General features: G+C 39.1%; 1 protein-coding gene across 1 annotated transcript in view; it reads left to right on the top strand.

The window, feature by feature from the left end:
* Positions 1 to 7,973: 7,973 nt before the first annotated feature.
* The window catches only part of LOC121416735 (ankyrin repeat domain-containing protein 50-like), a 28,102-nt gene continuing 17,025 nt past the window's right edge, over positions 7,974 to 19,050 (top strand). The window contains exon 1 of the mRNA XM_041610195.1: positions 7,974 to 9,895. Within this exon, the coding sequence (XP_041466129.1) occupies positions 7,974 to 9,895 (1,922 nt within the window). The remainder of the gene's footprint in view (positions 9,896 to 19,050) is intronic.

The raw sequence follows: 19,050 nt of genomic DNA, 5'->3' as shown, positions 1-19,050 counted from the left end.
CGATCCTGGTAGCGGCTCACCAAGCTGAAATTGTCCCTGGTGAACTCTCGCCAGAGGGGTCTTGGGAGTGGGCGGACGGCCTGCAGCATCCATTCTAGCCAGGCCTGCCTCTCGTCAGCGCCTTGGGTGAGTGCCGCATCCACCTGGCTCCGGATGGCCGTCTGCTCGGTGGATGTTCTGATGAATTCCAGGAGGGCCTTGTCCACATCGGTTGGCGACCACCTCTTCTGCCTCTTCTTGGGAGGTGCAGCCCCCTGGCTGGAGACTTGGTTTGAGCTGGGTGCTTGGCTGGCATCTGGACCCTCCTCATCTCAACCCTCTTCGTCGGAGGCGGCTTCAGTAATTCGGCCACTGAGGTGGCCAAGTTGGCAGCCCTGTGACCGATGGAATATGTGCTTCGTCAGAAAACCAAGGTTGTTATTGACCATCTCTGCCTGGGGGTAAGGACGATGGCCTTCTGACCACTCTTCTTTCCAGCGGTCTTCATCTTCCCCAGGATGGTCCTCTGGCTTTTATACCATAGTCTGATGTCGGCCACTGAAAATATACAAAATGTTGAAGCAAGAAATTAGTCAACATCCCAAAAATTGGTATGTTTAACTAATAAACATCATCAATAAATCGGAATGTGCATATTTTTCAGCTACTACTTACCGGTGACTCCCAGCTTTTCCGCCATCTCCATGTACTTGCGCTCCTTCTTCTTAGAGTTTTTAAAGTCCACCTTGCTCTTGTCGTAGACGAACTCATTGTCAGCGAAAAAACTCGGCCAGCTCCTGCTCCATGGCTTTGGTGATACTGCAGGTAGCATGGCCATCTGTCACGTTGTTCTCATCACTGGCGGCGGCTGGTGGATCTTGGCCCCCTTCCTGCAGCATTTCATCATCCTCGGTCCGGGCTTCACCAAATTCATCACCCTCATCACCAGCTATGACAGAAGCAGTAGCTTTCTCCTCGGCCAAGGGTATAGGCTGGGGCCCTTCCTCCTCATCAGGCTGATTTTTCCTCTTTTTCCTTGACTTCTTTGGGGCCATGCCGATGCTTGTATTTTGGTTGTGTCTTGTTCACTGTAGCAGCGTCTCGTCAGGCATCAGCGGTTGTAATGAAGAAAGTCGCATCGCGTGTCGTATTTATAGGCCAACACCTCGCGCGACAGGTGGTGCGGTGTGTCGCACAATGGGTACGATCGGTTGTAGTAGTCGTACAACGGGTCGCTACAAAACGCATATGTCGTGCGACTTGGTCGCATCATCGTTCAACCGTTGCAGCCGTTGTACGACTGTTGCACCCGGAAACATGAAAATAATCGGACGATTACGATTACGTCTCACGACTATTGTTTCCTGGTGCAGTGGTCGTTCACCTCTCGTGCGATTTTATATATTGCTTGCGACTCAAAGACAACACTTCTACAACAGGACAGAAAAAATATTTTCGAAAAAAATAATTATCGCACGAGTGAGGCGCCAATTGTGAAAGGGGCTTAAGCTTTGTGTTACAGGGGGGTTACAGGCCCTACAGACCTGCTTTTCGTGCGCAAAATCCTTTCCCGCGACACCCGCACCATACATACATGTATATTACCACTGATGGCTGGAGATATTCGAAATGCAGGACCTAAAATAAGATAGATAAGATAAGATTTATTTTATTTATACACGGTTAAAAAGCCCAAACAGTTCACAGACTGATTTCCATTGGGGCCGTGTCGAACATTGACAAAGTAAACATTTTAAAATCATTGATTAACGAACAATATATGGAATAGAATTAAGCATCAATTAAATAGATAATGACATGGATAAGAAAGTGGTTTTTCAAACAAATCGAGTACATATTGAATGAGGAAAAAACTTACTGAATGACGGCTTAGATATAGATTATTACAGTCCATCGAATCGATATTGCATTTAATGTGGATTATTGGTGGATCACTGTCAATTGATTTAATGGGTCAGATTAATCTCTCGAGCCGAAACCATTTCTGTACACAGCATATACAATATGTTTGAGCATGGACCATAGGGTCCATGGTTTGAGCTAACGGGTTTCTTTTGTTCTATTGTTTACGCCTTCTACACAAACGATATGCCTCTAAGCACACGATGTAATGGGCATTATGCTTTACTTTCCACAGAGATGGGGATTAGATTCAAATTCCGGGGGTACCACTTCCATTGACGAATAGATACTAGGCGCGACCATGGGGTTTCGAAAGCACCCTAAACAATGGAAGTAAGTCTTTTCCAGATTATGAAAATGCATCTCTTAATAAGTATTTGGATTGTGACACCCTACAAGTATCGTTTTGACACCCTTATAACGTTACATAGGACTATACGTAACGTACTTGCCCACTCTGTCCCCCTTTTACGCGTTGTCGTTCCTGGTATCCACTAATCAAGTCGCCCTCAATCGGATATATCGCTGTTACCATAGTAGCAACCAGAATTTTTGCACACGAAACGCACATTGAATGTTTCCACCGCAGATGTGAAACGATAAAAAAATCTCATGTCACAAAATATGCATTGCAGGACAGAGTTTTACGATTATGATGACGGGCCAAAAAAGTCCCTTCCAAATTCAACTACCTTTGTAAAATAGCGTGTGCGTCCTGAAACGAAAGGTCGGGAATAACATTCTACAACTTCACTAAAGATATCCAAGTCTTTTCGTCTTCGAATTTTGATGAGATCTGTTATGAAGAAACCAATACCACCACCACGTTTACCAATCCAATAAAAGTGTAATCATCTATATCTAAAGATTCTCCACCACTAAGCCAAGTTTCGGATAAAGCTATAATGGAATAATGATGAGAAAAATATAGAATTATCAGAGTTTTTTTTCAGACTTCAACAATTGAAATGAACTATAGAAATGGAACTGCCACAATTATTTATACTAGACATAATATCATCAAAGTCCTGTGGAAAAATGCATTGAGTATCAAATGCAAAATTATGCTGTACTGCCCTCATAGATTCATAAACTGGATCTTTACAATTACGCCCTATATTTCTTCCTGATTCTAAAAATTTGCTTTTTACGTACATGACAAAACTGAGTAGCTGACATAATGAAAGTAACACATAAAACATGCGAAGTGAAGACCGTCGGGAATACTGCCGGAGATCATTCATTGGTCTCATGTTCTAATACATTGTTCACACAGAGCCGAGTTGGGTGTACGAGTCCCTGCGAGCTTCCGCGAGTTCCAACTCGCGGAAACTCGGGGGAAAATGGTACATTTTCAGGAATGTTTAAAATATTAACCAGAGCGCAGTACGAGTAATGAAGAGTTATCAACAAGTAGTACAAAGTACTGCTCGAGTGATTACGATCTTTTTCGAGTTTGGCAGAGTTTACTGAGAGTCTTTTAAAATCTTCATACGAGTAATTCAACCTTTGATAGGTGGGCATTTTCGTGCATTCTGCTTATTTCAAAATGAATGACCAGATAGACCTTCCAGTCCAGGCTAAAAGAGGCATAACCTTTTTTCATATATACAGTTTTTTTTATGATGATTTGAGGGTGCTGATTAGGAATCTGAATGATGCCACTCGAGTAAAATTTGAGCATTTCCGCAAATAGGCAAAATCCAATGTGGCCGCCAAAATATGCAAATTACCCATGAAAATCACAAGATTGCCCTCACAATGGCTAAATAATATCCATTTAATTATGTGGCAGGAGTAAAATACTCTTTAAATAGATTGATTTTCTTTTTACAAAAAAAAATATTAGTATTTAAAATGGCTGCCATAGACCCCTGTATACTCTTATTACGTACAATATGAATGGCGAAAACTAATTTTCACAAACATGAGCGCTGTCACTGCAAGTAATTATGATCTATATGAACGAGTCCCGGGGAACGAGGTTATTTATGAAAATCATTGTTAATAACGAGATATATTATTTATTATGTCATGTATGGGATAAATGCTGTATTTTGATGTTCAAAATAGCTGCCATTGGCCCAAACATTATTATGTACAATGGAAATGAGGACCCCAAAATAACACGAGTGCACTAAAGTGCATGAATTTGTGATAAACAAATGGGACACTGTGTAAGAAAACATTATTGAACGAAATATATTTCAGGCTCATATTTTTGTTAAAATACTCTAATTTGACTTTCAAAATGGCCACCATAGACATCGACTGTTACATGTGTGAAAAATGCGATTTGGGAAATCAATTTTCATAGGAGAAAGCACCATAGATGTACAATTGTGATCTATGAGTAAAACATTATCTGAAAACATAATTTCTAACAGGATAAGTCATTTTTTCTTCTAGCATGGTGATAAATACTGTATTTTAAAGTCAAAATGGCCGCTACAGGCCCAAACAGTATTGAATGGGGACAAAATAATTAAACAACAGAATTTGTATTTTCTTGGGTAAATGGTGTTGTATGAGTGAAATACTGTCTGAAAACATGATTTCTAATGAAATATATCATTCAGGTGATAAATTTCATATTTCAAAATTCAAATGGCCGCCCTTTGCCTATATGCGATACATTTAGTTAGAAATCGTGTTTTAGACAATTATTTGCTTATACATCACAGTTATATACAATTTATGATTCCGCTCATTCTTGTGAAAATTAGTTTCCCTACAACATGTTACATAATTCAGTTAGGGTTTGTGGCGGCCATTTTTAACATCAAGAAAGTACAATTTTCGTCAACAATCACTTTTCAATGAGTATATACTCCTGCAACACAATTACATAGATTTTATAGCCCATGTGCTGGCAATTTTATGATTTTCATGGGTAATTTGCACATTTTGGCGGCCATATGGCCTATGTGCAGAAAATGACAAAGTTAAACGAGTGGCATCATTCAGATTCGGAATCAGCACCATCGAATTGACAAGAAACCATCAAAATATTGTATATTAAAAAAGGCTTAGTCCATTTGCTCTGGGGCCTATCCTGGACTAATGAGCAAGATTGATCCAAATACTCTCTTAGCTAAATTCATCTCCCTGCAGATTCTGGTGAATTGTGAAACTTTCTTTCTCAAAGACTTTTCAAAAACCACTTTATTATCAAGTAAAATTGATTATTTTGGTACCATAGAAAAAAGAATAATGGTACTCTTTTATATTGGTCAATTCGTTTGAATAAAAACATGTGCTTTTATATTTTAAAGCTTTATAAGTCTGTGCCTAAGTTTGCAGCAATTAATGATTGAAACTAAGGCCATTATTGAAGTAAGTTGCATTCAGAATTCTATAAAGAACAATACATTAAAAAGGTAACATGAAAATATGAACTGCTGTTTGCTATATGATTAACGATATACCTGAAATTAAAACCAATGTCATGATATTCAACATAGTTGAGTAGTTATGTAAACTTTTATGAATATTAAAAAAAATACTATATTCATTGACCCCAAATGACCATGATCATGTGAACAAAGACGCGTGCAAAACAATCATTCATATTTGGATACCCTTCTAGATTTTTCATGAACTAGATCAATAAACTTTCTAAGTTATATTAATGCTAATAAGACAAATACCCCCCAATATGGACAAAGTTCTTTGACCTTAAATGACATCTGATTTTGGTCATGTGACCTAAGACGGGCCCGGGATATTGAGGGATACATTGTTGATCTCGTGTACAATTTTAATGAACTAGATCCATAAACTTTTAAAGTTATGATGAAAATTCTGCACATACACCCAACATTATCAAAGTTCGTTGACCCTAAATATTCAGGGACCCACTTTATAGAAACCAAAATTATCCACACTCTTCATAACTCGCTATACTCTTGTAAACCTCGCGGTTAGCTTCCAAGTGATTCGGCAAGCTCGTGCAGAACTCGCAGCTGGTCGTATTAGAATCGCGGGAACTCGTGTATGGAAATATACCTTGATTTACGCAAATTTCTTCGATTTTTTACGAGTTGCCAAGAGTTTACGAAGAGTTTCTCACAAGTTTAGCGAGTCTACTTCGAATTGTTCCGACTTTGATCGAGTCTTTCAAGAGTTCTCGAGAGCTTGAAAATTTTTTGATTTTTTAACAATTGCACGAGCTTACTGCGACATCACTCGAGTTGCGTCGAGCTGCCAAGAGTTGTAAAAAGCTGTGCCGAGTTGCTGCGAGTAACGGAGAGTTATCAAGAGCTGAATGAAGAGATACCGCGAGTAGCCCCAAAAATCAACTCGCCACAACTCGCACAAACTCGTACATCCAACTCGGCTTTGTGTGAACAATGCATAACATAAACAGTTGAAAAACTTTTTGCTGCAATTAGTTCCGGGTCTTTATCGGTCTACGATAGAAAGGTCATTGTATAAAAAAATGACGCGTCTTCATTCGTCCATTAACCCTATCTAGGCCGGGGGGGGGGCTCGGACCCCCCCCCCTTAATGAGTCGCGCTACATTTTCGCCGCGCAAAATTTTTGACCGTGCTGCTCGCTGACTTTTTACTTTCAAGTCTTGCGCAACTTTTGAGACCAATCTTGCGTCTCCCTGGTACGCGGTTCTGAAGTTACGCAACGTTATGTAAGTGCATGTCAGACCAAAATTTGCTCAAAAACGTGATTTCGTGTACAAAGTCAATGTAAATGTGTTTTCAATCAAAAATCATAAATGTATGACTATTTTTAGTTTTGCTGGCCTAAATGTATGTATTTTATGCTGTTTGTGATTGTAGAAGATTCCCCAACAAATTTCCTTGAACAAACACTGAAGAACAAAAGGTCCAAAAAACAAAGTAATACATACAAACTTGCAAAAACAATATAAAACATAAGAAATTGATTTGATATCACAATTTTTTTCATGTGCACTTGTTGAGAACATCACAAAGAGTTTCTATGCTAGCAATTAGAACATTTGGAACTTTATTTATGGAGTTAGATGAAAAAGTATGATTTCGCATACTAATTATGCATAAATTAACATAATTAAGTAATAATAATTTGCATGAAAAAAATTACTATGCAATTTTGTAGATTATATCCCAGAAAACTTGCATACCAAATTTCGGCGCGATCGCTCGGTCGACGGCCAATATCTCATGGAGGGGGGGGGGGGGGCTGGGAGGACCCGGCTATATGAACTCAGAAAATATCCCGGCCTAGATAGGGTTAAGAAACCTATCCTCACTCTCGTTGAGGCTGTGTTAAACCTGATTTTCTCAATCTAGCGGCTTCGTGCAATGGATTGAATACAGCCCCAATTCGAGTGAGGATAGATCGCATAATTTACTCATGTCCATGCATTATTTGTTATGAAAAAATATTATTTGCAATGCACGCCTACGGATTCGTTATTATTTTTCAATTTCATCTGGTATTTTATTTACCCTCTATTTTGTCAATCTTGTGATTGGTTGAAAGTCATTTTATATTTGATCAAGATTGTGCGAATGCGAATTTTAACACGGCGACCGTGCATGTTTTATTTTTCCATTGCATGACCGTGCTTGCTCGCTCCATGGATCAACAGATCAAAGTGCGCCAGGAAACATGTTTTTTTTCCTTTCTGTTTTGTCAAATAACACAATCTAAAAGAGTCGTTTTATAAACTAACTGGTGCATGTCTTCATTTGTCCATTATGCCACCCAAACGGCCTGTTGGCTTCGTGCAATGGATTGAGAGGGAAAGGGGACGCATAATAAACACATTTGCATGCATCATTTGAATACCATGCAGGGATTTGATATTGCTATTTTACCTAGCTCTACATACCGATGTCAGTGAATACAGTCATTATATTTCACTCTCTGAAATGTGTTTCTTGTATGAAATTATAGTCGTCTGTATCAGAAGTATAGTTGTGCTGCAGTGACAATAATGGATCGGGTGATTCAAGAATTAAGTAAGCCTTATTGACAGGTTATATTGAAGCTGCTAAAAGGTGGCTAAACTTGGTTCAAATATAATCAACATTACGCAAACGGAGACTCGTCTTTGCACACGATTATGCGTAGTGGCAAGGAGGATCTCGTTAAATTTCGTATAAAGCACGGAGCTGATGCGGAGATGGAGAATGGAGATGGACATCCACGTTTACATCTTGCTGCATCGCTGGGACATCTGGAAGCAATCAGAACTATACTAAGGCATGGAGAAAATGTGAACAAAGTGGCCCGGAAAGGCTACATTGCTTTACACATTGCTGCTAACAATGGTCATGTTGACGTCATCAAATATCTGATCAGTCAAGGAGCTGAGGTTAATAAGAGAGATAATGATGGTCAGACTGCTCTACACATTGCTGCTAACAATGGTCATGTTGACGTCATCAAATATCTGATCAGTCAAGGAGCTGAGGTTTATAAGGGAGATATTGATGGTTGGACTGCATTACACGGTGCTGCTAAGAATGGCCATCTTGCCGTCGTCAAACATCTGATCAGTCAAGGAACAGTTACTGAGGTTTATAAGGGAGATAATGATGGTTGGACTGCATTACACAGGGCTGCTATGGATGGCCATCTTGACATCATCAGATATCTGATCAGTCAAGGAGCTGAGGTTAATAAGGGAGATAATGATGGTTGGACTGCATTACACAGTGCTGCTAACAATGGTCATTTTGACGTCATCAAATATCTGATCAGTCAAGGAGCTGAGGTTAATAAGGGAGATAATGATGGTTGGACTGCATTACACAGGGCTGCTATGGATGACCATCTTGACATCATCAGATATCTCATCAGTCAAGGAGCTGAGGTTAATAAGGGAGATAATGATGGTTGGACTGCATTACACAGTGCTGCTAACAATGGTCATGTTGACGTCATCAAATATCTGATCAGTCAAGGAGCTGAGGTTAATAAGGGAGATAATGATGGTTGGACTGCATTACACAGTGCTGCTAACAATGGTCATGTTGACGTCATCAAATATCTGATCAGTCAAGGAGCTGAGGTTAATAAGGGAGATAATGATGGTTGGACTGCATTACACAGGGCTGCTATGGATGGCCATCTTGACATCATCAGATATCTGATCAGTCAAGGAGCTGAGGTTAATAAGGGAGATAATGATGGTTGGACTGCATTACACAGTGCTGCTAACAATGGTCATTTTGACGTCATCAAATATCTGATCAGTCAAGGAGCTGAGGTTAATAAGGGAGATAATGATGGTTGGACTGCATTACACAGGGCTGCTATGGATGACCATCTTGACATCATCAGATATCTGATCAGTCAAGGAGCTGAGGTTAATAAGGGAGATAAAGATGGTTGGACTGCATTACACAGTCCTGCTAACAGTGGTCATGTTGACGTCATCAGATATCTGATCAGTCAAGGAGCTGAGGTTAATAAGGGAGATAATGATGGTTGGACTGCATTACACAGTGCTGCTAACAATGGCCATTTGGACGTCATCAAATATCTGATCAACCAAGGAGCTGATGTTAATAGGAGTGATAAAGGTGGACAGACTGCATTACACGGTGTTGCTAACAATGGTCATGTTGGCGTCATCAAATATCTGATCAGTCAAGGAGCTGAGGTTTATAAGGGAGATAATGATGGTTGGACTGCATTACACGGTGCTGCTAAGGATGGCCATCTTGACGTCATCAAATATCTGATCAACCAAGGAGCTGATGTTAATAGGAGTGATAAAGGTGGACAGACTGCACTACACATTGCTGCTAAGAATGGTCATCTTGACGTCATCATGTATTTGATCAGCCAAGGAGCTGAGATCAATGGGGGTAATAAAGATGGTCAGACTGCTCTACACATCGCTGCTAAGAATAGTTACATTGACATTCTGAAGGTCCTACTTCCAAACGGAGCACGATCTGACACGGAAGACAAAGCAGGCAACATACCGATCCACTATGCAAGAGATGAATCAGTCAGACAGATGATTTTTCCAAGGTAACAAATTCAAATTACGTTGTATGTTGTAACGCCGGACGATATACCTTATACTTCCTTAAACTAATTAATAATTTACCGAATTATCTTTGGTATTGGTATTGGAATAAAGAGGCGGTCATTGTGCTGTATGTTCCAAGGTCATAAATCTTTCAATTTTATTACAAAGCAGGTCAATTTTAAGTGAAATATATTGGAAATAAGATTGTTATGTCAATTTATTTATATTTTGCTTTCTTTTTTTAAATATGAATGAAATATCCAAACTCGCATTACTGGGTCACATGCTTACTAGAGTTTCAATCTGACTAGTTGGGTAGTTCAGCTTAGTTTCTAAATAGGTTTGGCACAAGGGAAAAAATGTAAAAATGTGGAAGAAGAGAAAACTTGAAAAGTTTGTAAAACAATAAAATACTTCATTTGTCTTAAAACACGTATTGTAAGGAAAGCTACCATGAATATTTACATCAAAACTATAATTCTAGGAATATGATCTATACAACAGGGGCGTCGATCCATTTTCAGATGGATGGGGGGGGGGCAAAATCATTAACGTTCCAAAGGCGCTAGATCGTACAAGACAACTACACACACACGCACACACACACACACACACACGCACACACATATATATATATATTTATAGTAAATAGTGGTAGTAAAATACGAGCTGTGATTGGCTGGATTTGTACCACGTGACCTCCCTTCAAAAAGTTATATTGTACATATGTACAATATAACTTTCGATTTTTGGATGGCAAAATCCATGATGGGGGGCTTAGATTAAGGGATCTATTTACTATAATAATAGTGAACGTTCTATCATACAATATTACTGGACTATATGAACTCCAAATATAAAATTATCCCTCGTGCAAGCCTATTTCACCTCGGCCTTCGGCCTCGGTGAAATAAACCTGCACTCGGGATAATTTTATATTTGTCGTACATATAATCCAGTATATTGTACAATAGATTGTACACTATTTATATAATATAGGCGAAAAATTACAAGACGATTTGACGTTGCTGATAGACCGCAATTTTAATCCCCGAGCTTTCGGCCTTAGGCCTTCTTCATGGGTTCTATACAAATATGAACGAAACAAAATCAATAGTACAGAAGGAGGAACAGATGGACATATACATGTACATATAATACTGATGTGATAAAATACGTAACAATGACGTTTTACGTATACAATATATGCAAAATACATATACATACATATACAAAATACATGCACATATAAACATAAATACATATATATATATATACATACATATGCACACATACGCATATGATGTACAAACATGACGAATATATAGAAATAAATATGTATGTATCTAATGTGGGGTAATTTTACCTGGGTCTTTGGGGGTCTTTCGAGCTTACTCGGAGGTGTGCAGTGTCGTGCGTTTGGTTTCTGGTGTGATGTAGAAAATGCGTGACTTAGGTTCATTCAAGTGAAACGGTAAAGGTATATGGTCAGGGTGGAGTATTAAACAATACATTGTTATCACACCGATAAATTCGAGAGGGTACATTATAAAGACTAATTATAATTTATAAAAGTAAATGACTAGATACGGTTATAAATTGTAATGCAGTGCATTAATTAAAATATATATGTTCACAAAAAAATATATATATTTTCATAAAGTATATTTATATATATATATATATATATATATATATATATATTACATATATATATTTATATATGTTCATAAAAATATCGATGATAACAATGTCTTGTCATTATCGTATACCAAATAGGTTTGATGAGAATCAAAGTATAACTTAGTATCGTGAATGGTATCAGTCGTAAATTTGGACAGGACCTCTCTATTCCTCAACATTTATACCGTGTGGGTGAAGTGTTTTGAGTTTGTGTATCCAGAATGATTCTCTATGGAGGATAGTGTTGTGTGATTCGTTGTTGATGAGTTCGATACCGGTTATCATTGCATTTTCTACTGAGTGGTTTGGGAGATTGAAGTGTGTTGTGTACGGAAATGTTTTGTGTTGTGGGGCGTGGTAGTTTCTTATTTCTGATCGAGTGTTGTTGAAGCGTGTGTATATTGTTGTTTCTGTTTTTCCTACATATTGTTTACCACACTGTGAACATGTGATGAGGTATATTGCCCAGCGGGATTTGCAGTTTATGTTGGATCTTATAGTATATTCTTGTCCTGTGACTGTGCTCCTGAATTGTTTTGTTTCTATGATATGTTTGTGGAGAACACATCTGGGCGATGGGCATTTGAAAAACCCGGCATTAGAGGTGTCACAGGTTTGTTGGGGGAGCTGGGATGGGTCTCGTGCCCGTACTAGTAAATCTTTAAGAGTGCGTCCTCGACGGAAGGATGTTGTAGGGGGTTGAGGGAATATATCTTTTATTTTGTCTGACTGGTGTAGAATGGGAAGGTGTTTGTGTAGATTTCGGGGGATGGAGGCAGTAGGTGGGGAGTATGTAATTGGGAAGAAGATCTTGGTTGGGTCGGATGTGTTGGGGGGTCTGTATTGGAGTAGATCAGACCTGGGTTTATCAGCGGCCCGTTCAATTTGTTGTCTTACCATGTGTTTATCATAATTCCTATCTATGAAGTGATGTTCCAGTTGTTGCATGTGGTGTTCTGTCCTTGTGTTGTCTGAGCATATTCTTCTTACGCGTAAGGCCTGGCTGTATGTGATGCTTTTGAATGTGTGTTTTGGATGGCATGATGATGGGAGCAGATATGTGTGGGTGTCAGTGGGTTTTGTGAACAGTTCGGTGTGTATTTGTGCAGTAGAGAGTTGTAAGGAGACGTCCAGGAAGTGTGCATTGTTGTTTTAGGATTCAAATGTGAATTTGATCGTCTTGTGGAAAGTGTTCATTGTTGTTTGAAGTTTATTGAGAGTTCTTGGTGATCCTGACCAGAGAAAGAAAATATCATCTATGTATCGTTTCCAGGATGTTTTGAGTATAGTGCTATGGGAATTTGATATTATTTGTTGTTCAAGTTTGCCCATGAAGATATTGGCGTATGTAGGGGCAACAGGTGTGCCCATTGCCGTCCCTTCTATTTGAATGTAGTGTGTGTCATTGAATTTGAAATTATTAAGGGTAAGTATTAGCTCGAGCAGTCTAATGAGTTGGTTTGTAGGGGGGTGTTGTTCTTTCCTTTTGTCAAGGGCTTCCTTGCACGCTAGTATACCTTCTTTATGTGGAATACTGGTATATAGGGATTTTACGTCTGCGGTTACTAAAATCGTTCTGAGACTGATTTGGGATTCTCTATTGATGGTAGATACGTAATTAAGGAAGTGGGTGGTGTCTTTGAGGTGTGATGGTAGTTCTTCTACGAAGGGTCTGAGGTAAAAATCGACAAGTCTAGATATTTGTGCAGTGGGGCATGAACACCCAGATACAATAGGGCGCCCGGAATTGCCCGGTTTGTGAATTTTAGGGAGGCAATATAGGTTGGGACATGTAGCATCCTTTGGGGCTAGGACTTTCTTTGTTTGGGTATCTATTTCCAGGTCTTTAACTGCCCTTTTAACCTGTTCCATGTGATGGGAAGTGGGGTCTTCATCAAGCCGGACATAGGTAGATTGGTCTGAAAGTTGTCTGAGACCTTCAGCAATATAGTCTTTTGTAGACATTATGACAACAGATGAGCCCTTATCGGCTGGTTTTATGATGATATCTTTGTTAGCTCTTAATTTCCTGAGCGCCATTCTTTCGTCTCGCTTCAGGTTGTCATAATGTCCCTTTGTGTTGTATTTGTGGGTTTCTTTCTCTACATCCTTTAAGACAGTGTCGAGAAAAATATGGAGATGCGGCTCGTGCACAGAAGGGGTCCAGGTGTTTGGGGGCCTGATGAGTTTGGGCTGCTTGGTATCATTATCGTCTGATTTGCTGGGGGTTTTAGGCGAATGATTTTGATCATTTTGGTCATTTCGTTTGTCAGTATAATGGACTTTTAGCATCATACGTCTTTTTAGGCCGTCCATGTCCTTTTTGATGTCAAGGGTGTCTACCCGAGGGGGTGTGGGGAAAAATTTGAGTCCCTTGGATAAGAGTTTTGTTTCTGATTCCGATAGTGTGTAATTGGATAGGTTGACGATCGGGACTTTGGGTCTTTCCTTTTGTGCAAGGGGCGCATCTCCATTTACAATTCTTTTCGCAGCTCGTCTGCGTCTTAAGTATTGTTTCGTTCTAAATCTTCTACCCTTATGTTTATTTTTGTGCCCACTGTTGATGGGCTGGGTTGTGAGGAATTAACGGCGATTAGTTCTTTGACGTACTTACAATTTATTTCGTCACGTTTCAATTTCTCTTCTTTCTTTTCAGTGAGGTGTCTTTCATTCTGTGCGCAGTCAAAGTTGATTCGGTTGATTGTTCTGTGGTATATGTCACTCGTGCATTGTTCCCTCAGTTTAGTACGGAGTTTAATTGTTTCTTTGGATATAATGTCGTATTGTTGTCTTACTGCTTCGACGGTTAGGTCCGGTAGTTGTCGAGCGGCGTTCCAGAGCGTCGTAGACCAATCGGCATCGATCCTATCATTATTCTCAAATCCGAAAGATTTTTTTGACAACAGACCCCTGGGGACAATATCCTTTTCTTGATATCTGCCGAGGTATTTCAGATGGAGTTTATAGCGTAGCTTTTTGTCTGCGTTGTATCGGAGAGAATTGAAGATTGAAGGCTCATTGTTGGTGCCCATTATTGTTCCCTGTGTAGTAGATGACATGTTCCGTTCAGGCTTGTGTTTAGCGGTCCAGCCGTCAAGGCTAGTGCCATGGATCCAGCGGGGTGACGGGGCCAGCCCAGGGTTCGAGTAGTGAAGAATAATTACAAATGTAAACAGGCATCCACTCTTTAACATGACGACTCCCAAACCACTCAGTAGAAAATGCAATGATAACCGGTATCGAACTCATCAACAACGAATCACACAACACTATCCTCCATAGAGAATCATTCTGGATACACAAACTCAAAACACTTCACCCACACGGTATAAATGTTGAGGAATAGAGAGTTCCTGTCCCAATTTACGACTGATACCATTTACGATACTAAGTTATACTTTGATTCGCATCAAACCTATTTGGTATACGATAATGACAAGACATTGTTATCATCGATATTTTTATGAACATATATAAATATATATATATATATATATATATATATATATATATATATATTATATATATATATACGACGGATGCGAGAAAGTTGAGAGAAGGGAATGGAATTCTTGCATGCAGGAGGATGTGAAGATGCGTAGTTCAGGAAAACATGTGAATCAGTAAGCTTGTAATGCACTGACGTGGTGATACCCGTGCCTTCGATTGTGACTTTGAGGTCCAAGAAAGCCACACTAGCGTCTGACACTTCGTTGGTAAGTTGAACTGACGGATGCATGTTGCCAAGCCTGTCAATGAATTCCATAACTTCATCCTTGGATGACACTGCGATTCCAAGATAATCATCAATATATCTTCGCAGAAGCAGAGGTTTTGGCCCTTCGTAATTGGACAAGAACCTGCTTTCGATGTATCCCATGAACAGACAAGCATAAGAAGGTCCCATCTTAGTACCCATCTTCACGCCCTTCTTCTGTTTGTAATATTTACCATTGAAGCTGAATGATGAACGTGTGAGAACGAGGTCAGTCAAGCGCACTATAGTGTCCTCGTCAGGCCTGTTAGCTGATTGATGACTCCGTAGATAGAAACGAATAGCATTGAGGCCATCTGATCGGGGGATGATGGTATAGAGAGACTTGACATCTAAAGTGAAAAGAAACTTCTCTGCATGTTCTGGGAGTGTGATAGTCTCAAGAGTCCGGATCATCTCTGACGAGTCTCTTACGTAGGTCGGAAGGCCCTTCACAATAGGAGAGAAGATACTATCCAAATACTCACTGATGAGCTCAGTGGGACAGTTTATCGTAGAAACAATCGGGCGCCCAGGATTTCCAACCTTGTGTATTTTAGGAAGCATATAAAAAATGGCGGATTTTGGGATTCCTCTGAAGGAGATGCTTGGCTTCCTTGGGTAGCTTCTGGCTGTCAATGAGAGATGTAACAGTTTCCTTCACATCTAGCTGATGGTCATCTGTAGGATCGTCATCTATCTCTTCATAGAAAGTAGTGTCGCTGAGTTGCCTTAGTCCTTCTTCGACGTATAAATCACGTTCCATAGAACGATAGCACCTCCCTTATCGGCTGGCTTGATGACAAAATCCTCCTTGTGGCGAAGGGCGTTGATGGCCGCCTACTCTGAAGTGCTGATGTTTGAGGAAACTGCTACTTCATTACTGATGATAGATTGAAGATTAGGACGACATGTGTCGATATAAAGTTCTAGGTTAGGAAATTCTCCTTCCGGTGGATTCCATTCTGACCGGCGAGGTTGCAAATGCTCAAAGTGAATAGGTGACTCGGTAGACTCCTGGACTACTGCACTAGGATAGCTAGGATAGATGTTCTCATCTTCCGATCGAGAACTAGATTCAGCTTCCTCCCTTCTAGCATGAAAATGAACTTTCAATCGTAAACGTCGAGCAAAGCTTTCGAAGTCACGACGGAGTTGGAATTCATCAGCATTCCTACGTCGGGGAACAAAGGAGAGACCTTTGGAAAGAAGAGCACGTTCATCTTCGGTAATGGGCAGGTTCTCAGGAATGGTAACTACAAGCTTCTTAGTATCGGAAACGATATCATGGGAATCCCTCCTGCCAGGTTCTTTAGGAAGCAAGGACATCAGTTTTCTATGCTTATAAAGACGGAGACTCGAGAAGTATTCACTGTTCTTGATGTGTATCATTTGCCTGATGGAATGATACAACAAAAAAGTAAGTCCCCCCTTAAACAAACATCAATAATTTCCCAACCAATGCGATTTGTTATATATTTTTAAATGAGCGTGTAGGTAATTCTATAAGCTACCCCTCTGAGTAAATGTTATGTACGTATTTTACGTCATGCTTCAGTGAGCATCGTCAGAAGGCAAAAATGTCACTTTTCAAAAGTCACAAGCCAAATATCATTAATTTGATTCCATTTTATTGGAGCTAATTCCACATTCTCATCATGAAAAATAGTCAGAAGGCTCGCAAAAGGTACTTTTTAAAAGATGATACAACTTTCCTGGCTAAATTTCACGGTTGAATAAACACAAGTCCAAATTTGCTATAATTGGATTTTTACACATTTCTATCGAAAATGATAGAATATGATGACGGTTATTTTTGGGAAGAGCATCTTCAACAATATTCATCGTTTCACGGTTCAATGAACATTCATTGGAAACAAAAAATACGATTTCAAATATCATAGGCATGTATTGTTTCATTTTGGTAACTGAAAATTATATTTTCTCAACTTTTCGTTATATCCATGACCAATTAATATGCTTCAATGATTCAAAGGCGTTTAATTAAACATTCACGCTTGAATGAAAAAATAACATGTCATAAGCTCTCTTTTACGTTATTGGAAAAAAATGCGGTTTGTAACTATGGATATCTGTCACAAAACTCCTTGCATAGTTCATTTGATTTCATTTTTATTAAAATCCCGATGTTTAATGCATCAGTGAGCACACAATATTCGTAAATTATGCAAATTAGAAGAAAGTTCAAGGCCTTGGCCCCACTCTGTGCCGTATTGAATGGTTATTTTTGTGTGCGCTGCTTTTTGATAGTGTTACTCTGAAGCTATGTGCGAAGTTTCATGAAATAACTGTTGTCAGAAGTAAAAAAAAACCGTCCATGAAACAAACCCCTCATTTCATATTTGATAAAATATAGACCTCCTTTCTCATAGACTTGTGTACATTAAAGGTGCATATGCCTAAAAATAACTAACCCCTTTTTCAATATGGTGGAACTTTTTTTCACGGATGTCTTTAGCAATGTCATTTGGCAGTAATGTTTATCAACCTATGGGCAGTCTTTCTGAGCAAAATTGAAATGGATTTGTTTACTTATGGATGAGTGAGCAAAGTGGGAAAATTTGAATTTTCATTGTCACAGACTCATTTTAAAGGGTAATAAAGTGAATATTTGGGTCAAATTCGGTTTCAAATGTGACTTTAATTACTGTTGTTTTTATCATCCATAATTTCTATCACTACACGCTTTCCGAACTTTAACAATATTCATGGTTGAGCGAGCACATTCGAAAATTTAAGAATGAATACTCGTTATTCTGCATAAATGCATTCTTTCCCAAACAATATCTCATGATCAGTTTAATTTATGGACAAATCAGTGGTGGATCCAGAATTTTGAAATGGGGTATGGGCCTATAATTGGGGGAGACATCAACATTTTCAAATTTTAACATGATTTAACAAGTTGTAGAGGATACTACCATACACCCCTGTGATGATACGTCACAATACAGGGGCCTCAGAACAGTTTTCAAAGTGGGGGAGGGCTGACCATGCAAAAAAAATCACAGTCGTATGATCATTTTTACATTTGTGTACATGCTTTTGGAAAAGTGAGAGGTTGAAGGCCCCAACCCCCCCCCCCCGCGGCCCCTGCAATACACTGTGCTCATCCAACAATGAACATACAATATCAAAATTGTGTGGAGTGGCTAAATGGATAGTAAAACAGCATAACACCATAAAATTCACCTAAAAACAATTTTTGCCCAACTTTGTATTTGCACAATCTGAAAAACGACTCTTGCGACTTTCAAAAATTGTCATTTTTAATTTAGTTTTTAATCACTCATGCATGACTCAACCGATCAATCTCATTTTTCACCAGAAGTTGTTTAATGAGTGTAAAAAGCCATCTACGAAGTATCATACCTCAAAATAATTCAGTTCAAAAGTTACAGCAATTTGATTTAGGGGGGACTTACTTTTTTGTGTGTATATAAAAACCCCTCAAAAAAGTTCTGCAACTCAAGTTAGAGTGCTAATATATTTATCAGTGTGCCATCATTGTATAGAAAATTAGTATCATTGGAAAGTATGATTATTCTTCTTCTTTACGATCATGTGTCATTTGTAATGCTAGTGTTATCATGAAATACACAGACATGATAAATATGCAGCAATGTAAAAAATGAAATGTTGAAAAATTTGTTACCATGTCATGTTTGAGTTCTGCAACTCAAACTGCAAGTTTGA

Source organism: Lytechinus variegatus, chromosome 6 (assembly GCF_018143015.1).
Source record: "Lytechinus variegatus isolate NC3 chromosome 6, Lvar_3.0, whole genome shotgun sequence".
Taxonomy (NCBI): Eukaryota; Metazoa; Echinodermata; class Echinoidea; order Temnopleuroida; family Toxopneustidae; genus Lytechinus; species Lytechinus variegatus.
This window is presented reverse-complemented; position numbering and strand designations above follow the sequence as displayed.